General features: G+C 38.8%; 1 protein-coding gene across 2 annotated transcripts in view; it reads left to right on the forward strand.

Annotated features, from left to right (window-relative positions):
• Nucleotides 1-23,866, forward strand: part of BABAM2 (BRISC and BRCA1 A complex member 2) — a 174,147-nt gene that overhangs the window by 139,331 nt on the left and 10,950 nt on the right. For both annotated transcript variants that reach the window (XM_065630389.1, XM_065630390.1), the window contains exon 11: nucleotides 10,134-10,287. In XM_065630389.1, the coding sequence (XP_065486461.1) occupies nucleotides 10,134-10,287 (154 nt within the window). The remainder of the gene's footprint in view (nucleotides 1-10,133; nucleotides 10,288-23,866) is intronic.

A 23,866-nucleotide genomic window follows, 5' to 3' on the forward strand; every position in this document is an offset into this window, starting at 1 on the left:
AATAAATTCTCAGAATAAGATGCCTGAGATAGGGAAGTGATATAATCCTATTTTATCCACTCTCATTTTTCAAAAAAAGTAATTAGGTCACAAAAAGTCATTGACAGAACTGGGACTTTAGTACAGATCATGGTACTTTTTCTTCTTACTCTGTCTTGTGTCTACATGCTTTGAAATCGTCTCACATGGCGTTCACAGATAATTTTTCTCTAAGGTGAGAACTACATTAAAGGCGTGAGATGCAGCAAGTTGAAAATTGCTCATAGTAACAAGTAGAAAGCAAATATTTTTGTTTTAGTGTGGAAAGGAGATGATGAGCATGGGTTTCACAGGGATCAGTCCTGGGTTCAGTACCAGGCAATGCTTTCAGAAAAAAAAGAGGCTAATATAGAACACCATATGATTATTAGAGATATGAAATTTCTAGAAATAAGAGCCGCATCAAAGAAACTTTTTTTTTTAATCCTTCTTCCCTGTCTCCTTCCTCTTTCTCCCCAGTAGCAATTGCTTTGTCAGCAAAGTAAACTTTCAATCAGAATGCATATGTATCACAGCAATAGCACACGAAGGCAGCTGCTGCATGCCTTTTGTCAAACAGGTAAATATCATTTACTTTGGTAAAAGATTGGTTTAAAGCTGGAGCTGATCACAAAGATGCTTAAATGTCTAGATGAGGAAAGGAGGGAATGCTTAAATTGCATTTGTCTCCTTTGTCACCACTTCCCCTGCCCCATTCAGCAGCAGCCCCACGTTTTCCTTAGTCCTCCTGTTGCTGATGCTCTTCCTGCAGCAGCCTGTCTTCTTGTCTGTAAACCCCCTTGCCAGGTTTAACTCCAGGTGAGCTTTGACATTCATAACCCAGTCTCTGGATGCTCAGGGAGCATCCACATCTTATGTGCTTCCTTTTTATGTTTGAGTTTTATCAAGAGCTCCTCTTTCATCCTTGTAGGCCTCCTGCTTGACTTTCTGCTCATTAGGATGCACCATTCTTGAGTTTGGAGGAGGTTATGACAAAGCCCTCTTCTCTCTAGGACCATTGTCCCGTAGGATTCTTCCATGGGAGAAGCAAGATTCCTGAACAGCCCAGTGTCTGCTCCCTGAAGCTTAGGGTTGTGATCCTGCTATTTGTCTTGCTTCAGCCCCAAATGGAGTATTCACAAGACAGCACTAAAAATGACAAGTAGTCTAGAAAGCATGGCGTAAAAGAATATGTTCCGCAAACTAGTTCTTTAGGTCATGAAAAGATACTAGAGAGCTAAGTGCGAAAGGTGGCTTCAAGGGCAAAAGGGATAAATTATGACATTTTGGAGTGGGAAGAAGCCATGGGCCTATATTGCAGTAAAGTAGATTTCAGTTTCAAAATATTTGGAGTAGCTTAGCTGGCTGGTTGGGTTGGGCAGGCTTACACTGCATTGTGATTTGAAAGCTGTAAGCCTGCATGGAGCGGTGCTTGGAAGAACAGGACAGCATATGTGTCGGCAGAGGGTCCTTTTGTGTCAGCAAAGGCTCCTCTTGACCTGCAGAATAATGTCACGCTGATCACAGATGAGAATGAAATAAATCGGTTTCCTTTCAAATCCCAGGCAGCATTTAGAACAGGAAAAATATCTTATTTGCAAGCCTCACAAGCTTAATAAAGTATCAGCGAGACAAGCCAGTGGTTTTGCACAGCTGCTTTTCAGGTGAAAACATGCTTTAAAAGTTGTCCTGTCCTGCTGGAAAGTAATGTAGAACTTCTCGGCTTTTAGCAGTGCATCTCTGTACTGGGAAAGCAGGGGAAAAGTTTTTGCCTTTTCTCCACCAGTAACGTGCTGTGGTCACCAGCCTGTGCCAAGGAAGGGCACAACTTGCTTTTTATGTCTGTAACAACTGCAACTGTATTTGAAGTGTAAGCTTCAAGCAATTCAGATGGAACAGATGCAGCTTTTAGTAGCATCAATCTCATCACCACTTAGAGAAGTTACTATAGAAACTGTTACAGCAGAAACAATAAAAGGAAATAAAAACGGAAGGGGGAGGGAATGAAGATCTTTTGAGAATTTGAAGTAAAAATAAAGCTAAATAGATGTCACTAGATGAAACTAGTGAGGTAAAAATAAAAAGCCTTTCTCTTAATTAAAATAGTCACGGTTAAAGGAATTAGAGGAAGACAAGACCTGTGAGGCCATTATGGCATTTTTGGGGGGCTCAGTATAGGATTATGAGACATTCCATGGCATGTTTTTAGGAAGTAGTCCAGTCTTGCTGTAGAAGTCCAAAAGAGTATGACTTAGTTGAGGTGGGTGATGACACTCCAAAGCAAGAAGACATTATAAAGCCATTTTTTAGTTAAGTTACGTCACCTTTTTTAATGGTCTTTGACCACATTGCTGGAAACTGCTTGAAGAATATCTTGATTCGATCTGTTACTTAGTTCCTCTGCAAGACTAGATGAAGAATTAGATACTCTGTAGCACATGACTGTAACTTAAGGTATTTAAAATAGTTTTCTTGAATTTTTTTTAAATGCTGTATTTATGTGAAGGATGGAGTACTTAAAAAGGAAGATACAGGTTACAGTAAAGACATGGGATATTTTTACAACTGTATCATCTGCTTATGTTGAAAGAAAATCAAAACAACAGCATTCATCAATCTAGTTGCCATTGGTGCCTAGGCTGTATTGTAGTTCCCGTTATCAGTGGAATGAGAACCACAAGATACATACAGCAGTGTCATGCAGTCCTCTTCAAATAAAAACAAGTTGCATGCTCTATATTAAAAAATATATATATAAAAAGCCACCTAACAAACCAAAACAAAGAAAACTAAGTGATAAACTTATTCTAGTCTTATTGAAATCCACAAGTAAACAAATCTACTCTCTGTAGGAATAGTTTAATCCATCACAAGTCATTGTTTCCGTTCTTCAGAAATATTTAAGGGCTCTCTGAGAGTGATCACATCAGGGAAAGCAACATACTATTGGTGCAATTTTTTTTTTTAATATGAAAAGGAGAATTAACTCTAACTTCAAATCAAGCTTGGACTGACAGTAACTGAAAGTCATTCCTGTCTGGTTAAAAGAAGAAGGAAGAAATAAGGAAAAATTATATTCTTTGAAGCATTCCTTAATGTCACAATGAACATCACCAAAGTTACTGCGGACAGGGCATTTGTCAGGGCTTCCAGTAAGTGCTGTCAGCCGCCTCGTGTTCTGGGGGAACGTGTTAAACCTGTGCTAAAGAAAAGGTTCCTCAGCCGTTTTCCTCCTTTCTTACCCAGTTGAATTCTTCCTAATGACCTTCTGATAACCTTATCTTCTAAACATCTCAGTGGATTCTCTTCCCATTTTGAATATTATACTCACAGACAAAGGCCAAGAAGATCTTGTTTTGTTATGAGGATAAATAATTTTACAAAAGCAGTTACAGGACTGGCTCCTTAGTGAGTTCTGTTGCCAGACCCATTTCCCAATACAAAACAAGAAACTGTGAATTTCTTATATTCAAATACATTGTTATAATCCCAAATATTGCCATTTTTTTACAGTTACATTTCAATGTTTATCTTCCATTCATTAATATTGTACATTCAGTTGATATTTAACTGATGCAGTTAAGAAAAAATGTAGTTGTATGTTTTTCATAGTACTTGTATTTTCGTAGCATTTGTTTGGAAGTATTTTGCATGTAAGTAATCTTTGCATTTACTGTCGAAGTGTTGACTTTATCAATGGGCTGGATATTTCCCATAGCAATTATTTTGAAACCAGCTGTGTTTACCAACACACCCAAAGTGCCATAAGTGTCTCAGCTAAAATTCCATAAACAGATTTTCATTTCAGATTTGAAATTTTGAAATGTTGATTTCAAAATAGCATCTTCCTGCAAAGAACCTGTTTTTGTCCAGAAGGCATGTTAGCCCTAATAATATTTAATAAATTCACATTCCAAGCCTGTGCTCCATTAACGTGCAGTCCCACACTAATGCCATTGATATGTTGTTTGTCATCCTTGCTCTCTCATTCTTGCAAGGCTACATCATCACGCACCAAAGCAGGATAGCTGTGGCATTTAGTAATTCTGTGTTTTGAGCCAAATTCACCCTTTTATTTTTTGCCAGCAGAGCATAGGGTAAAGGCATCCAGCACACCAGAGTTGAAGAAAGATTCACTAAGCAAAATGGCCTGAAATCTTGCCCTGCAGAGATTCCTGCCAGCTGCTACAGTCCCCAAAATTCTTGTGGCTGAATCTATTCAGGCTTCTCAGTAGGCGCAGTGACCAGTATGATCCTAAAAGGCCTTCTGTACTGGAATTTCTGTGTAAAAACTGAAGATAGCTGTTTTCCCTTGAAATTAGGTAAAGATTTTTCACCCATCATACAGACTGTCTGGAACAGCTTTCCCATAGGAGAAGTCATGTCAGAAAATCTACTAGAAAATTTCCTTTTTAAATAAAGCTTAATAGATGTGTATGGAGTATTATATAATATGGTATCACTGTTACCACTAAGTCGCGTTGTAAATTCACATGGGTCTCGTCCACGTTAACACATCGTGAAAACTGGAGAGTTCTGCATTTGAGAAACTTTTCAGTTTGAGGCAGTGAGTTCCAATCCACAAGCTGTTTTTCTCAGCAGTGTGAGCTCGGTTGCAAGCAAAGGCAGAGAGAATGTGAAATTCAGTAAACCAAAAAAAAAAAGAACAAGCAAGAATATGATTAATATATACTAATAAGAGACAGTTCTCGAGTCTGGAATACATGTTTCCTGTTTCCATTAGTTATTTCATCAAGATGTACTTGAATGCAGAGTCAATCCCAGGCCATAGTTGGATGATAAGTAAGGAGTGAGTCAGGGGATTTTGGGAAGAGAACGGACAGTATCAGGCTAAGATTGTTCAGTGTTCTCTGGAGATTTGGGTTTGGCACATCTTTCCTGTACCCTTCTTGTTTTTCTGGTGAATTAATTTAAGCAAAACTTTTCGCAAGTCCAGTCGTCATTGCTGCTGAATTACCTACTATGGCAGTTGACATTTGAAGGATTTGTGTTTGGCTGTATAAATTATTATCTACTATTAAGTCTCGGAAGAATTGGATCCTACAGGCCGGCACTCAGCATCAGTAGACAAGTTGACTCTCCTTCCTTGTTCTGTCATTTCTAGTCTGGAATCTGATATCTGAAATCTGATAGCCTCTCAACTCATGAAGGTGCTGTGAAACAATTTTAAAAATATTTTATGTAGCTATCATCATCCCTTGTGATTATTAGAATGATCACATTGAAAAGTTCATGCAGAAATGAATACATATTTAATCAGAGCAAGGCTTCAGTGTTGTGCAGTAAATAAATGCAGAGGGATAGAGCCTGTCAGGTGAGGCAAACAGACCAGTGTCTCCTTTGGCCTGCTCTGCCCAGCCTGGGACCTGAACTGGAAAGAATGCTGTGTTTCAAGCGTCCCAAAGGTTAATAAGATAGCCAGTATAGTATCATCCAAGCATTGAAATGGTGCGTCACATTCAGTGAGTGAATGTTGACTTCTGTGAAAACAAATATGTAGATTTGCCCATTGCCTTACAAAGGATGAATAAACCTTTTCTCTAGAATGGCAACAGCGTATGGAAAAATTTCTAAATATTGCCATCGAAGTACTGTGAAATACTTGTATGGGCAGCATGTATTTCAAGCATGGTTTTGTTTTTCCATCTCTCCAGTGCTTAAGGGCAAGGTAAACCTGCCTTTTCCTTCTGATCATTTTTCTTCAGAACCCTCATAGCAGCACTAGGATGTGCTTTTGTGAAGACATCCCTTTCACATTTCGTACCCTGTTTGAAAAAAACAGTAAGATGGTAAAGATATTACTTTAGAGTAAATAAGACTGTTGAAAGCAACTCTAGTTGTTGACGTAAGCTTAACAAACTAGGCAACCTGTTCCGAATCTCAGTATGGGTGTTCTTTAAGAAAATGAACAATTAAGCCTTACTGATTCATTGCACAGTTTTTTAGTTATTAATGAATCAGGATTTGGAGTTTAAGATAACTATGTTTTGAATATATGTTTGCATTAAATGCTAAGTCAAGAGAAGCAAATTTGTGTGTTACTTCTCGATAGTTTCTTATGTTTCAAAAAGAGAGCAACTTCAACTATTTATAAACTGTAATTAAGTTTCTTTACAACATGACTCATTCTCAACAAGCAAGTCCTTTTTCTTTTGCTTTCTTATGAACCGTGTGGGAAAATTAGGGTTCAATCACTGAAGAGTTTACTCAATGTTTAATTGCCAAAAACAGCCCTCTAAGTTCTGCTCATGGAGAGCTTTCCTGAAGACGTGATTTTCCCTGCACCATGGCTTTCTAAAACTTGACTTTTAAAAAATTATCTGTAAATTGTAACATAGGAGGAAGCAGTGTTTTACTGTGGTATTGGCTTCTTTCTCCAGTCGGCTTCTTTGAGCTCCATTTATATTAATAGTGCAATGCTTAGGAAAGCCAAAGTAAGAAATCATCAGGATTAAATTACGCTTGAGTATGGAACTGAATTAGAAAGCTTTATTTTCCTGAATGAGCTAATTGTTTAAATTTTCCAAAGGAAATGTTTCTAATTCTGTGAGAGAAGGGATAAATGGGACTTCCTCTGACATAATTTTCATTTTAAATCTTGAGTTTGACAGCAAGATTTTTAACTTCATAACCAAATATTACTGCTTAACTGCATGACTTGTATAAGCATGCTAGTTGAAGTGACTCACATAGATGAAGTTATTTTTAGGGAGATAATTCGCACTGCTTAGAAGAGAGGAAAAAAGGGAGAGAGAGTCCTACTAAGAGCTAGATCCCTCATTATAGTTTACAGAGCTGGTGAACCCAGCATCCAAGCAAAAGATGACTAAGCAAGGGGTCTGTTGGTACTTTCAGGAATTTACAGACATGAGTCATCAGCTTATTTTCTGCAGACATATCACCAGGGTACTTTGTGAGTCAGCTGTTATTTGGAAATAGTACTTGTGTTCAGCATGAATATGTTTTTGTAGTTCTTGGGTAACTAGCATACCAAACCAAAGTGTGCTTTTATAGTTTGCCTAGTTCAGGTGTTGATTTACAGAAGCAGTGTGCCATTTCTAACTGATGCTTTTTTCATGATAAAGTGTAAATGTTGTCTAGGGTATAATTATGCTAATGCTTACCTTTGCTACCTTGCATATCCCATGAAGGCAGGTCTGATTTTGTATTAATGCACAGATTGAGAGTCAGATTGCATATATGACCAGGTAAGCAGGAAAGTTTTCTTTATCAACCTGTGCAACTATGAGCAGAATTTGACCTTTTATCTTCAAAGCACCTTGTTAGCATTGATTACCAATGGTATTTGCTGATTTTTCGTGTACAATAAACCACCCCAAGTCCAAGCTCTCTGTACACTCAAAGTGCCAGTGAACGGGCATCCACTGCGACGGAAGCGAGTTCTTGCCTTCCCTTCCTACTGCTGAAATAATAGCTGGCTACCTTGAGATGCGTATAATAACACTTTACAACTCAAGGCTATTTCCTGTTTACTGGTCTTTTAGGTGTGGTTGTGTTCCAGAATTAGGGACAGGTTTTTTTCCTTGGTCTAGGCTCATCTCACATCTCTGTTAAGGAAACACTTGGGTCAGAAAAGTGGGAGTTCGGTGATTTTAAGTGAAAGGTAGTGTTAGACATCAAAGGCAGGTCAAATTTTCCAAAACTCTGCTTGCCGTTCAGGATGATACTGCTGTTGGCCAGATGTGGGACGCACAACTTTAAATCTAATTTTATTATCTGGTTTAACAGTTTATAACGTAATTCCTGAAAATTCCTACACAGGTTTTGATTATTAAAATAAGGCAATGTTTTCTGTTATATTTTGGTGATAGCAGTGCTGGAAAAATATTTTTATAAAAGAAAAGCTTCTCATAATTAATGGAAGCATCTCTGTAGTGATAGCAATGTCTACATTATCTGTTTAAACAGCGTTTCTAGTGTTAGATACCTTCTCTTAAGTGCAAACCTTTAGTTTTAGGTAACAGGAAGAAAACTGCTGCTGCTTGCCTCCATTATGTAGACAGAGGTTTTCAAAGGATAGTTAATGAAAGTCAGAAATTCTTAAGTAAAAAGTTAAATGTAAGGACTGAACTATAACTCAAGTGTTTTGCTGAAGTTCGTTACTCCTTTCAGGGAGTGATAAAATACACAAGTACACAAAGTAGCTTTCCTTTAAAGAGCTGGTACTTAAGGAGGAAAAAGATGCACTGGAGGGGCAGAGTTTAAGCGCTCCGAGCTGAAGAAGTATGTCTATAATGTTAAAGCAGAGAGCCTGTCTCCTTGGTTCACACTCTTTTCCAGGGCGAAGTCCTTCAGCAGCTGCGGCACACGCGTTCCACCCACCCGCGCGGGGAGGAGCCGGCTCGCTCGCTGATAAATGGCCTCGATACGCCGATGTTTTTCAGGGTTGTTATTCAATAATCACGTTATAAAGAGGAATTTGACGGAGCAACCTTTGAGTCCAACCTTTGTCACAGTGGTGACCTGCCCTCAAATTAGCGGAACTCTGCCCTTGTCATTAACACTTAAATATCTGCTGGAAGCTGCTGCGTGAGCTGAGTCACCACGTGTAGCTCAGACGCCTGGTCCTGAACTGAGAAAACACTGTTGTCCACGGTGATTAGTTGTATTTTGAGACTCCAGCTGGAGTATCACATTCAGTTCTATGTACTTCATGGCTACAAACGGTTTTACTCATAGAGTTTGCAGGGTCCTTTAGGGGAGGAGGAGCTATGGGTTGGCTGGTGCTCATCTGAGTATTCAGACATGATTAGAAGAACTGAAAAATGAAGAGGCTGGCAGGACGATTGCATGGGAGCTAGAAAAAGAAAATTCTTCTGCCAGTATCTGAGTCCATGAGCAGAGGTTTCAAAGGAAGTGCTGGAATCTCTGCTCCGTGAAGTGTGTAAAAGTAGAAAATACAGTGCGTTACGGGGCGTACTGGAGGCGAGAACCTGTTCCGCCTGAGGATGGGTTTAGTCCTGTAATGTTCCTTCTGCTGTCTTCAAATTCTGTTTGTACTGATTTTGCCACTTGCTTTGATTCCTACATCAGCTATTACAACCCATTTATTAACTTGGGAATCTTTCCTTGTCTTGAAAAAGGGCCATGAGAGAATACTAAGAACCCAGGCTTCTATGAACGAGTTATAATCTTATTTATTTCACTCATTGATATAACAATAGGAAGAAAATATTTAAGATTTTTAGGGAGTCACTGTTCCATTGCAGTGTTCTTTCATTGTACAGAATTAAAGTATTGTGATTTGGAGGATAAGAAAAAGTATGGTTGTAGGTGCTTTGTAAATGAAGTCTACACCTTGAAAAGAAATCCACATTTTTCTGTTAACTTTTTCATTGCTAGGTTTATAGTTTAAGTCAAAACCCAATTTCTGACCATATTATTAACTGTTGTAGACTATTCTATTGTTCTGCCAGACCTAGCTGATCACGAGACAGTGATAAGCAAAGGGAACTAAGAGGTTCTGATTTTTATTTTTAGTGAGATATTTTGGGTATTAATGACTCTGCAGTGTGTGTTTGGTTTTGTGGGGGTTTTTTTGTCTAGCAGATGACAGCAAGTTGAGATCTTTTCCAACTCATGTGACTGATCTTTCTATATCCTCTATCAAATCATTTATCCACTTTAGGTCTCAGACAGCTGTAAAATGGGAATGATAATGCTTTTGATGTCCATAGGGGCACTAAAATGAATTGGCTGAAGCAGATAAAAAGAATGTATTTTGTAAATTTTTGAAAAGGAAAATTTCACCCTAAAGGAAAATAACTCTTATTTTTTCTATAACAAAACAATCATGGTGTAAACGTTATGATTAACATAGAAATACACTAGGTGAACAGGTTTTTTAATTATGTACTTTACAAAAATGTTTTGATGAAGTGTCCCATACAGCAATATGTTGGAATCATTACTTATAAGAAATACAGAAGTATATTTTAGAAGTAATAATCAATTTTTCCTTTTCTGTCACATTTCAGGAGAAATGAATGATATGTTCCCAGTTTAAAAAAAAAAAAAAAAGGCAATGGTATGTTTTTATGACTCTTCTTTCTTTTTTTTGGTTTTAATTTCAGTTGACCTACCCCTGTATTTTCCTCGAGACCAACCAACCTTAACATTTCAGTCCGTCTACCACTTCACTAACAGTGGCCAGCTATACTCCCAGGCCCAGAAGAATTACCCATACAGCCCCCGTTGGGATGGCAACGAAATGGCCAAGAGAGCCAAGTAAGTCAGATTGCTGTTTCCTACGAAATATTCCGTTTGTTACCCGATCATCTGTCGGTAGAAATTTCATGGATGTAACTGTACGTTTCCAGCGTTATAAAAGCTGAACCTGTTTTCATTCTTACACAGTCTTTGCATTCCTGTATATGAGTACAGACAGATACTTAATTACTCATGCTCATTACATGAGTGCCAGAGGGCTGATCAAGAGAAGGCTGTGTCTGCCAGGCGCTGTACAGGCACAGAGTGGTGACAATCTCTGCTCCAAGGAGCTTCCAATCTAAGCAGACAAGACAGCCCCCAGCCAGAGCCATCTGCATGGTAGCAGTCGGTCAACTAACTCCGTGGCTTTGGGGGGGAGCACCCTGAAGAGAAGCACGTGAGATGGGGAGAGCAAGGAAGAAAAACCTGAAAGATGTGGAATAAGGCTGTAATAGATAAAAAGACACGGAAGAACAGGAGAAGGTAGAGCAAACCACCAGTACAGCATAAGAGGCAGTTTGTCAGAACTTCAGAAAGTTACCTGAAAGCCTGAATGCCTTTTTTTTTTTTTTTTTTTTTTTTTTTTACTGCTTCTTCTGTTGGCTCGAAGCAGAGAACCTCAGACTGTTTCCTCTGCAGTCTTTCTACAAGCCCTCGGTTCAGAATGGGGAGACACCACTTCAGCCTGAGCATCCCCTCCAGTTAAAGATGACAGGACGGCCTCCCCAGAGTGGTCATGTTGCAAGGGCAAGCTGCCGGGGACAGTGCTGCCCCTTTTGGGTGCTAGATATTATCCCCGTCTTCTAATGAAGCAAAACAGATTTTACCTGAATGGCGCAATATGGGCAACGGCCTTGCTGCCGTATTTTGATTTTGCAAAGTGTAAAAATGTTACAACAGCAACAGATTTAAGCAGGCTGATTATCAGTTGTTCAGCACGTAAAGGCATCAAACTGCATAAATAATAAGGCATATTGGAATGAATGTTTTGAATGACAATCAGAAGATTAAATTGAATTAGCAAAGATGCATAAATAAGAGCCGAATGAAAATAGTTCAGGCTGAGTAAATCAAATGAATGGCATGGTCAGAGACTGATTGTAATTTGGAAAGGATGGAAGCAAACAACAATTGACTGAAGTGTTTACAGATTTTGAAATAATTTAAATTTTATGGAGAACATCAAGTAACATTTGATTTTGGATTTTGATGCATTGTAATATAAATTTTTTGCTAGTATTTGGTTTTACTACCATGCTGTCTAGGAGAACCATTTCTTGATCAAATACGATTTTTTTTTTAATGGACTTGTTTCTTTTCTCTAGCAGAATATTACGAGTATTTAGTTTAAAAAAAAAAAAAAAAGGAAAAAAAGAAACAGTAACTGGAAGCATTACTGTGGCTTTTTAATGACCATACTACAAAATGCATTTCTTTGCAGCTGGAAGCTTACAAGTACCTGTGTGCTGTCTGCTAAGTGCATTCATTTTTGAGTGGGTGTATACAAATGGACTTCTCTGCCCTGCACTTGAAATTTAGAAGTACTATAACAGTTCTTTTAAAAAGCACTAAATGTGTACACTTACTATCACATGTACTTTTTGTGAGGTTATTCACTCTTATGTTTGAGCCTTTGCATTTAAATTTTACACTGGATACGTAATATGAGAAAGATGATGAGAAGCGGGGGAAGAAAATATGCTGCGATGTCTGAAATAACTATCGTTGAGCTGCAAAGAGACAGAAGCTGCTCTAGTTAAAAGCGCTTTGCTTGCAGGAACAACTAGTGATTCCTGAGTAGGTACCATAAATAAATCTCTATCAAGAAAAGTATGATGCTATGATACGTCTTAGCATATTTTAAGAAAGATTGAGCACCTTATGTAAACAGTGCTTAAAATATTTGCTAGGACTTCTTAGAATAGGTTAGTGGGTTTCAGCACAGCCAAATACTTTTTCATTCTACTTTGTTTTTACTGTAGCCATGTCATGAACCAAGTATATGGGAATATAGGTAGATATATAGGAAAGCATTACAATTAAATATATTAGTTTAAGCACCAAATTAAACTGCCCCAAATGAATAAAAGATGCAGCCTCTAGAAGCAATGTAATTCTGCTCCGCAGAAGTAAATTTAGCCCTGGATAAATCAGAGACAACTTGTTTGTGTTTCAAAATACTATCTGTTAGGTTTTGCTTATATGTAGTCTTTTTCCCTCTTAGCCAAATGGTCTCCCAAGTGCTTGGCATCTTTTGAGACAACACAGCTCTGTTTATCTTTCTGGCCCTACTGTTCTAGGGCCACAGGATCTCCCACTTGACGTTCTGGTGTCTGACCTAATTCTCCACCCTCATTCTCAGACACTTGAGGGATCAGTTTACACCGTCTTCCTCACTGTAGCTTAAGACACCACCAAGGACGGCTTTTTCTTGCTCTTGCACCAGCTGGATTCTTCAGCTGTCCAGTCACAGACTGCAGCATGTATACCACCTTGCTTTATAGGATGTAGAAGCACCGCAGAGTTTGAAATACCGCCACTCAGAGATTTTCTCATCCTCAGTTTTGGCAAACTCTGCCTCTGTTTTCAGCAAGTCGACACAGCCTGCTTATTCACGGGCAGAGCTGTCGTAAGTTCATGCCAAAGGGACTTTGATTCTGTGCCCAGCCTTCTCCCAGGGTTGGTTTTGTTGTTTTGGTTTTGTGGTGGTTTGGTTTTAGGATTTTTGTTTGTTTGTGGGTTTTGTTTGTTTGTTTATTTTGTTTTCCAAACAGGTGAGCCCATCCAATCCCTTCAGCTGAAGGGCTAAACTTGAAAATCTTGGTATCCTTGCTTATCTTTGTGGCCCTGGAGCAGAGGTAGGCATCTCTTTTGAAGTTAGGACTTAACCCTTTGCTGTAACCTTGAGACAACCAGTAGGAATTATAAGTAGGAGCAAAATTACTCCCCTAAAATACATACATATAGAAGTAGATGGTATGCATTCACACTTGCACACATTATCACCTAAATCTAAAAGGCAAATTCTCAAATCAGAGTATCAGTTTAGCAGGATCTTCTTCACTCACAAACTACTTGTGTTCTTGCTGAAGTAACTGGACCAATTTATGCCTGTCTGATAAAGTCTGCAAAATCGAGTTTATCTTTCTCTGTGCCCTCTTAAGCAGTTTTTAAAATCATCTGGCTCCTTTGAGGCTTGCTGAGATTCCTCACTGGGAGATAGCATCTGGTAGTTGAAGGCTGCTGTTGTCTTAGCCCAGGGATTGCCCTCTGGCCTGGTTTAACTCTAAGGGACGAATCAAGCCTTGATTAAATAATATGAATCCAAATGCCTCCGGATTGCTTGTTTCTCAACTAAATGCAAAATTTTAACCTCTTCCTTCAGCTAGAAACAGGGAAACAAAAAATATTAAAATTTTCTTACAAGCTGCCAAAATGCCGTTTCCTCTCAGTTTGCATCTCAGGCTTTGCCTTTCTTGGATCATTTATTTATATGTCTGTGGCCTCCTGCGTAAGCGACTTCTCCAAAAGATTTGGTCCTGAAATACAATAGCAAGCCTAAGAAAATACAGTAAATTATGGAAAGTTAGCAGCCTTGTTTGTGGTGTACGTGTGAAATAAAACATCTCAGTGTGGTTTCCATGGGAAAGCTCGCTTGTTTTTTGCTTAAATAGGCATTCAAGTGTACATAAATGGAGTCTTTAAAGAACATGCAGACTCTGAGCCTGGGGTTTTATGAAAGAATACTGTAAATAAAGCTTGTTTGTTCACACAAATTAAGTTCAGTTCTCAGATGCACTCTGGCCCAATTTCTGTCTGACCCAGCGCTGCTCTGTAGACTAAGGTTAAACTGCAGGGAGAGCAAGTCAGGACTCAGTTTACTCTTTTATTCTACATAAATCCACCTACTCATCATTAAAAATAGGGGGATGAAAAACTGGTATCACAATAAAAAGTTGTTCCGAGGGTTCATATTATTTTTTTCAAGGTGGCTGATAAAACTAGTTTCTGAATAACATCGTTGTCCTTTGCCGTTCACGCGTGTTTGCTGAATGTGGTGTTAATTTTACATATCCCTCGGGGCTCTGTAAGGGTGAAAGCTTAAAAGGGCTCGAGTGCTCTCAACTGTACATTGGCTGTTGCTCTGCCGTAAGGTCAAGTGCAATTTAAGATCAGATGCAGATGCATCTTGTGTGAACTACAGCAACAGCTCCTGGTTGTGCTCAGCACTAGTCCTGTGATCAGAAAGTGTCAGCTTGCTATTTGGCTGAAATGGTTGCTTTAACCTTTTGTCTTCCCTGGTAAGGAGAGGAAATGCATCTTTTGGCCTAATAAAAGGATATTGGGGGAAAAAAAAAAAAGGACAAGTGTTGCTGTTTAGACAAACTCAGTTGTAATATGGCAAAGACTTGCTGTTGTATTTAGTAAATTTTGAGTGCCCTAATGATTTGGTTTTTATTTTATTTTGATGTTAACCAGTTTTTCAACTCCTCCATTTTTTATAATTAAGTCAGAATTATTTCACATTTCAGGAAGAATGTCTATTACTACATTTTGAATTCTTTTAAAGTAATAGGTTTCACTGTTTCCTTGAAACTTTTGGTTTCCACCAGTGCTACTTGGAATCTCACAATAATGTTTACATGTGAACATTGCACCTTTTTTATAATCTTCTCTCCTCGATAGGTGTAATTAAGGTAATAACTAATTTGTTATTATTTGGTTTGTATTTCCATATTTTTCCTGCTTGTTTGTAAAAGTAGCAAATTTTATTTTCATGTATTATGTGATTTTCTTGCACATTAGGCATCTTGAAAGTGTAGATTTCAAAAAACCAACTTGTTTGCCTTTACACGTACTCTCCTCACAAAGTTTTTTTTGTGACCATCTTTGGCTCCGTTGCATGTTACCTTAAACTTAAAAAGAGATTTAGAAAAATGAGAGCAGTCCACAGAAGCAGAAAACATCGAGACGTGGTCATTCCTTAGGCATGTGTGTGTTTGTTGGAACGTTTGCCAGGCTCAGATGATTCTTTCTGGGGAAAGAGCAGTGGGGTAGGTACAAACTATGAGGTGAGGTGTTGAGCTGGGTCACTTGTTTAACTCTTTGTTTTTCGATAGTCTCGCGTGAGAGACTGAACAAAACTGATTTCCTTGCCTGAAATCAAGTAAGGCTGACATTTTGTTGCCGCTGGTGGGTTCTTTTTCAGAACACAAAAGGGTCAATACGCTGCAACAGCCATAGCAAGAAGAGATGTGGTGACCCAGCCGTGTGAAGCTTACAAAGAAGTTAATTTGATTTTATAGACCATTAAATCAAAACTCATTTTCTGGGAGACTGTGATCTGATCAGATTTATACATAAAAAGTAGAAAGGCAAATGGGAAAAAAAAAAGTTTTGTTAAAATACGTAATGATTGTATTTGTCCTTGTAGCACATTCTGCAGTTGATTTACCAGCAACCCTTAATAACAAAATTATTTCGATTGTAAGCTACAATAGGCAAAGTAGAAACGGCTTTTAATTAGAATTTTCTCAGGATATTATTTTATTTTGGCATTGTTGCTCTGCATACACTACAGAGTACAGTGCATACATATGATAGTCGCACTTCTTGAGTCATATTTTTCATGTACTTTTTTTTAAATGTCTCTTTGGATAATTAAGTCTGACTCTTAAGTTATGGTATGTTAGCTTCTGACAGGTGCCTGCCAGGGATCTTCAGTGCTGTCATGCATTATGTGGATTTCAGCCAAGACAGAAGGGCCTGGGTATTTGTTTCTGGTCACTTCTCATTAAAGCTTTGACTGTGGGAAAAGAAAAACAACGATTTAAATATGAGGAGTATAGGTGCTATAGGAAGTGCCTGGAAATAAAATGTCAGGCAACTAGTTTTTCTCTGGTTTTATAAAGACATTATGTATCTGTGTGAACTGTACATACGTGCATTTCAATATATACTAAATATTCTTTCTGCAAAAAAAGAATTCTCAAATATTGACACAGAAATGCACAGAAGATATTGGAGGAGTTGGCTTGATAGAAATGGAATATAGTAGCACTTTGCTGGAAGACAACTGCTTTATGGGAATGAAAGGCTAGAATTTAATGTAGGTGGCTTTTAGATAACCACGGTTGGATGTTGTTCTAGAAATACTTCGGACTGTCTGATTTGGCTTCAGTAGAGAATTCCATTATACAAGTGTCAAAGCTGTTGGATCTCTATTAGAGCAGGGAATTGTCATTAGGAACTGATGCAAAAAAATGTCCTCCCTTGCTTGAATGCAAAGGGTGGAGAGAAGTAAACGGTTTTGGAAGGAGCTGAGATTTAATAACCCAGAGAAATACTGTTATTTGGTCAATTACAAAATAAACTGCTAAGTAAAAATAGTAGGTGAGCTCCATGGTCTTGTCCTTTGGGTGCTATTTTTAGTTGCTGTGTTAAACATAAGGAACAGTCATACTAGGTCAAACTCAACAATCATTTATCCCAATATCATGTCTCTATCAATAGACAGTAGCAGATGCCTGTGGAAGAGCGTGGCAGAGCGTATTTTCCTGGCACGTTCTACCATCTTCAAGGATTTCTATATCCCAGATTAGCCTCTGTTTAATAGACCTACTTAGCTTTTCTTCTGTTTGATTGCTTTTTCAACCCACATCATAACATCACAAAATTCTGTGGCAAGGGATTGCACAGAGAACATGCGATGTGAAGAACAAGCTTTGTCGGCTTTTTGCCTTGCTACCTCCTGCTGGCTCTAGTTCTTACTCCCTAGCTCTTGTATGAAAAGAGGCAGCAAATGATTAATCCCTGCTGATCCCCTGCTGAACCTCCGCATGTCTCTTCTGTCACCTTTTCTCCTGCTCTGCTGACTCCTTCCTCCTACAAAGCCTTTCCGTGTTTCTAATCACCCTTGTCCTGCTTCTTTATCCCTTTATTTCTATCCTATTCTTTCTGAGACAGGGAACGGCATGTTACTCATCATACATTCACCATCCATTTGTATGGTGATGTAGTGATCTTGTCTGGTTTACTCTTTACTCTGGTTCTAATAATGTGTGATTTGGTTTTCTACGTACAACGGAAGATTACACTGACATAATAGCACCAAAGTCTCTTTACTGTCCGTTTTTTCAGAGCCTGTATTTTTTGTGCAAGTAAAATTACGTCTTCCTCACATATCTCCCTTTCATGCTTATCAATATTGACTTTTCACCTAAGTTATCTCTCAGTCTCCCAGTGCTGTAAGAACCGTCTGCAGTTTCTTATAATTGTCTCATTTTTCCTTCCTGTTAGCAAACTTCACCATCTTCTTTTGCTCACTTTTGCAGATCATGTAGGAATATGTTGAACAAAATGGGTCGAAACACCCATTTCTGTGCAGTTCTCAGGTTATTTCACCCTAATAGCACTCATCATTCATTCCTGTCTTTTTTTGTCTTATGTTGAGCTGCTGTTTATCCCCTCATGGATCATTTTTCCTGCTGTGGTAACTCAATTTTTTTAAAAGCCTTTGAAAAACCTTCCCAAATGCCTGTAGGAAAGTTGAGCAGTGGGTGTCACTTGAATCTGTCTTGTCCATATGGTTTTGGTACCTTAAGAAAATAAGAGATTTGTGAAGCGTAAGTTTGAATCCTACCCAATGTCATATTTACTTGTCCACTAATTCTAGGCTTTTAATATATTTATGGTTTCTTATAACAGTCTTTACTAATTCGTAAGGTAGGGACATAAGTTCGCTCTGTCCTCCCAGACCATTTTTAACATCACACTTCTTTAATGCCAAGCTGTTTTAAGCAGGAGGTTACAAGCTATTTAAGAGTTTAACTTTCTCACAGTTGAGTTTCTCTGGAACTCTGGGGTATGAATATCATCTGGGCCTGCTGGTTTGCTTGTGTGTGTTTCGTTGATTTGTTCGTTACCTTTTTGGCTGCGTTTCTGTGCGAGCCAGATCTTTCACTACACCCCTTGTAAAGCAGGGTTCTAAGTACCTTAGTGGTGAACTTGGATGCAAAACCAATTTCATTTATTATTTGTGAGTTTATTTTTTCTGAGTGTTCTTTTTACTTTTTTGACTGGTTTTCATACTGTCTGACAAGTTTTTGTTTGGAGTGCCACAGCTAATCTGGTCCTCAAATTCATTTTTGATCTGCATTACTCTGCTTTTACTTATCAGTTTTGAGAGTTTATTCCTGTCTGTTTTCCCCATTTGGAGAGGTCTCTGAGAATTTCCTCTTAATTCTAATAGCAAATATTTATATATAAGTCTTTTAAATAGCAAAGCGAAATAACTGTTTTAATGTCTTCTATGTAATCACAGGTGTATGGCATCTCATCCTTTTCCTTCTGACTGGCTTGTCCTAATGAATATCCAAGGAGGTTTCTTTTATGTTTTGGTATGTTGCCTTCGGCCCCTGTTGATAAACGATCTGGCAAAGCAAAGCAGATGACATGATGAAATCAGCACTTTCACCTGCAAGCAAACCTTATTTTCAGGGATGCTGTTTGTCAGACTTGTTATGGATGCATCTGTGGTGTAACCCTTCATTTCTGCCTTTGAAGTACAATGAAGAGATTCAATAATGTTTTAAAGATCGTTAAAATTCTATTATTACTTCTGTGATCTCTGCTCTTCTTGTATCTCTACACTTGTCTTTCCTTACAAGCCTCACTCCTGAATGTGTTTTTGCCCAGTCTTTTCTGCTTTCTTCGACTTTTTATATCAATCCTCCTTTCCCCCCCTCCTTATTTCATCACATTGTTCACCCTGCCTTTTATATTGAGAAGAGGTTTCTAATTGCATCTTCTCTGGCATTGACTCTCTCCTTCAAATCTACTAAATAATTTGCTAAATAATTGCTCTCCAACAATAGAGTTCAGTGTGCACTTATGTAGCCAAGATAGGAGGAAATATTAAGTGTCCTGAATAAACAGTATCTCTTTAAGAAGTTAACCTTTACCTGGAGTGGAAAAATATGGCTATGGCACTTCAGCAAATAGGAAAAATAGAGCAGGCTTGTCACACTATAGCTCATAGGACTGGAAATTTCCTGTGAATTAACACTGTATTTTAAAAGACTGTTATGAAGATCGAATTTTTCCATGATGGCTTTGGAATGTCATTCTCATCATCCACTGGTAAGGAAGTGGAGTGATCGCGCTGTGACAGAGATATTCCAGTGCCCCCTTCGCAGACACTCGCTACCCCAGCACTGAGTAATCCTGGGAGAAAATGGAAGTTAAGAAAGCAGAAGCAAAATTTGCTATGATAGAAGACCACAAGCCTTCATCTGACTGAAGCAAGTGTATTTAAGTACGTTGTGGAAAAGGTGAAGGAAGTGAAGTGTTTATCTCTTGAACTGGCAAGCAGAAGGCATTGATAAAACAGTTTCAAAATGAGAGGTTCATTTTGCTATGTATGCTTTGAGACACTGAAAGCCACTGTGTCTATGGGATATTTCTGAGCAATACACCTTTATATATTCCTTTATATCGATACCAGAAACCTTATATCTGTATCAGAAACCTGTGAGAGACTAAATCCCAGAATCTTGATTTCCAGATGATTCAAAAAGTTGCTTGCATAGTTACTGGCCTTGGTCTATATGCACTGATGATGTATGTCCTGTAGCTGCAAATTTTATCTGTAATTGTCAGTAAAGGTCCGTGCATTTGGGAGCATGCACAGTCTTGGAAACAAAGTTATCATCTTTTGCAGAGATGACTCTTCTTACGCTGCTGCCTTAAAATAAATATTAATTGCCAGCCTACATAATCATCTACAGTCCTGGCACTGCAGCAGTTCCCTAGAACTCCCTTCCTTTATATTTTGCCGTTAGTCAGGTTGTTATATTTATGGTTGTTTTGTGATTTGAACAGATTGTCAAGATTCATTTTGCATTCTGGTAAGTTAGGCAGCAAAGTCATCTTAATTTTTACAGCAGAGCTTAGTTGAATTCTTGACTTTATTTATAAAATCAGTTGATATCATAGTTTTTTGGATCAGAGACACAAGTGTGTAACCAAATTAAAATTTAATTTTTGTTTTAGTTTACTTTATGCGGAGTAAAGCCACCTGTTATTTCTGCAATCAGCAAACCATTGAAAAACATGTCTAAATATAACCATTTCTTGTACCTTTATGTGTGACTTGAATCAGAAATGGTAAGAACTCCAACAAGAATTTCTGGAGGAAAAAGACATTGTTAGTAAAATACAGAAAAAAGCTTTTGGACGTGAGTGAAGTTTAACGTTTAAACTTCAGATATGTACTTGGTTTCAGTAGTTCTACTCCTTCTGTTTCCTGTTATGGTCTGGGTAGTACGTTTTGCTTTGTGATTTCGGAGGCTGTTTTCTGTTATGTAATATTATGAACTGAGCTGAAGGCAACACTATTTCTTAAAAACCTGTATTTTGGTGGCTGCCCTCTGCAGACCTCCAGCTCTGTTGCTGCTTGATTACTGTCCTGTCCATCAGTCTGGCTGCAGTCAGCGTCTCGTGTAGACTGGCAGGTGGAAGTGGAGGTTTACAAACCTCATTGTAGGTAAATCACAGCAAAAGGAGGTAGAGAGGTGGAAATATTAGGAGAGGAGAAGTTTATGTCATGAATTTGTTTGGCACCTGGAAAAAAAAATTGCTAGCTGCATAATGGCATTGTGCACTGACTCCTTTGTACATTTGTGTGTTTAGCCAGTTACAGTAGCAGTAATTTAAGAACTGTTGTCTTGCTGTTGTATAAACACTTCAGATATTTGCTTGGCATTGCCAGTTTTGGAGATGTATAAAATGGAGAACTGTGTAGACATTGTGTTTCACATAAAAGCAAAATATTTGCTATAGATAAAGCTGCCTAGTAAGAAAATTATAAACCACTTCCCAAGGAGCATACCATCAAGAAGCTTAGTTTAGAAACATGAGTATGTGCCAAGTATCGTTATGTGTATTTGAGGCAATAAATCCTGGAAGGTGCCTTTATCGTTCTGCCACTGTGCTTGGATAAGTTTTAGTGATGTTGAGATCGAAACGGTGGTTTAGCAATGCTGCTGCCTCCCGAGTGCCTCGCACATGCCACAACAGCCCTGATTTTCATTAGCTCCTGAGCCTTTGCCACTTGGCGTCCGGCCACGTTGTGGCCCTGCCTGCTCCAGCCTGGGCCCAGCTCTGCAACCAAAAGTCAGGGCGCCGAGAACTATTTGTCACTTCAGTCACGGTAATATCTTAGATCTGGAGAGAATGATAGTTTCTTTTAACACCAAATTTTCTCCTAATAGCTCAGTCATAAAATATCTAGCGTACAATTAATCTGCTGTTACCCCATAGTTAACCCAGAGCAGGAGACTGGCTTATTCTGCTCTGCTGTGAGTGCTCGTGCAGCTTTAGCCTGGTGAGGAATGCTGTGGAAGTGCCTGGGAATAAATAGACAACATGGTTCGCTCAGTGGAAATATGTTTTTAATGCATTATATATAGTAAAAATAGCAAAGAGGTTTAAATGTCTTGCATCTGAGTTTACAAGGAGAAAACTATGCCTCGAACGCTGGCATGAGGCCTGTTAAAAGAATGGGCTTTCAGTAGGTTTCCACGCTTCTGTGTTCAGCCCTTGTTAAATTCAAGGCGTAGAGATGCAGGAGGAGGGAATAACCACCTGTCAAGGACCTTATGAGCACTCATGTGGAATATGACCTAAATACAAACCTGCTAGTGGTATTAATTTAACAATTTATTACATTCCTTTTGTTAATTAGTACTAATCACATTGAATTACTGTCGTGGTTTGATTGCGGGGTGACAATAAAGCGTGGCAGATGTATTGTTAACCTCCTCTCCCCCCTTTCCCCCTTCAGCCCCTCCCTCTCCCCCCTTCCCACCAAGCACAGGCGATTGGGAGGGAAAGAAGGACTGAGAGAAGAGAGCTGGAAAAATTTAAAATGTTTTACTAATGCTACCAATAAAAATAGAGAAAATCATACAAAATATACAAAACCAGTCTTTAAACTCCCGGCAACTGCTCCGGCAGATGTAGGGCCGGCACCCGAAGTCCTGGACTGGACTCTGCAGCCAACCGGAGCTGGATTCAGTCTGTCACTGGGCCTCAGTTCGCAGGGACAACTCGCAAGGTCCTCTCCCAGTGTCGGCCATAAGGAAAAGGGACGAGATCCTCGTGATCCCCCACTTTTATATGAAGTATCACGTGAATGGGATGGAATACTTTAGTTGGTCAATTTTCAGTTCACCTCCTGCTTGCACATCTCACGAGATGCATCATTATCAATGACCTTGCATTCCATTGCTATGTCTACCAAAACATGTATCTAGCTTTCAGGAAAACTGCAGTTAGTAAGAAGACTTTAGCTGACAGGGAAATTCACTAAAAGAGAAACTTGTTTTTAACAAAACCAGGACAATTAGATAGCTCCTGAAAAATGGAATTTTAAAAGAAAACAGTTATACATAAAAAAAGAGGAAGGTTAGCATCTTTGATTTTGTTCTAGTATAAACAAACAGCAAATCCTGGAGAGTTTAGAGAGTTACGGTAAATATCTTCTATACGAGAGATAAATTATTAGGGTTCCATGAAGCAAACCAGCTGGGTGTGCCTGTGTAGGCACAGGAGGACAAATCCTCTTGTCTGGCACCCAAAAGGGCTTGTTGTAGGTGTTCAGTATTTTCAAAACAAGTTTTCATTGTGTCAAGACAAGTTGCAACAAGAATATAGAAATGCAGAGGCATGCTACACATGTATGTATACTCCGTGCAAAAATACTTTGTACTTCAAAAAGTGAAAAATCAGGTGACATTGATAAAACCTAGAGAAGCTCTTTTATAATTCTAATATGGCTATGCTGTTGAAATAATTTATGTAACAAGATTTTACTGCACAGCGTCAGCATAGTAATACTAGCCTGGGAGGAATAGGTCAGAGACCTCAAGAAGCGTCAGGCTGTCCTTTACTCTGACCTACACCCTTCTCGGTTCCTGTTTTCACCTAATTTAATTGGAAGAGGGGAGAATGTTGCTATTCTAGCTAATTTATGAAGATCAGTCATCTCTGGACTGGACTGTTGTCAGGGTTCTGTGGATTTGAAGAAACTCGTAGATGTCTTGCAGCAGTTCCTTTAAGGTGTGGAAGGAAAGAAATATGGGATGCAAAATTATGTAAATCCTAGAGTCGCAGTTCCTCTAAAAGCAATGGACAGCAGTTGGGGCAAATGCCTGGCATTCTCAGCCGTATCTAATGCAGGTGAAAGGGGCACAGTTCAGTCCTCACCTCAGTCCCGGTATAAATAAGTGGTTGCAGAATATTCCAACATAAACTCACTGTTAAACTTACTGGACAATTCAGACAGCAGAGGGCTGCTGAGGACAAGAAGGGTGTCCTAGCTACAAACCCTACTCCAGAAGACTGGGAAGGGTTTTGTAGAACTATTCAGAGGTCCCCACAGCCAGGAGTGCTTGGCCCAGTCAGATACATTAGCTTGAAAGGGTTAAGGAAAAGAACCCCACATTTTCCTGTATGCCTTGCGTAGACTAGGAGAAAAGAGACATATTTATCAAATATACTAGCTACTATGATTTTGAATACGCTATGGTTCTAT

The sequence above is a fragment of the Caloenas nicobarica genome, chromosome 3 (assembly GCF_036013445.1).
Source record: "Caloenas nicobarica isolate bCalNic1 chromosome 3, bCalNic1.hap1, whole genome shotgun sequence".
NCBI classification, from domain to species: domain Eukaryota; kingdom Metazoa; phylum Chordata; class Aves; order Columbiformes; family Columbidae; genus Caloenas; species Caloenas nicobarica.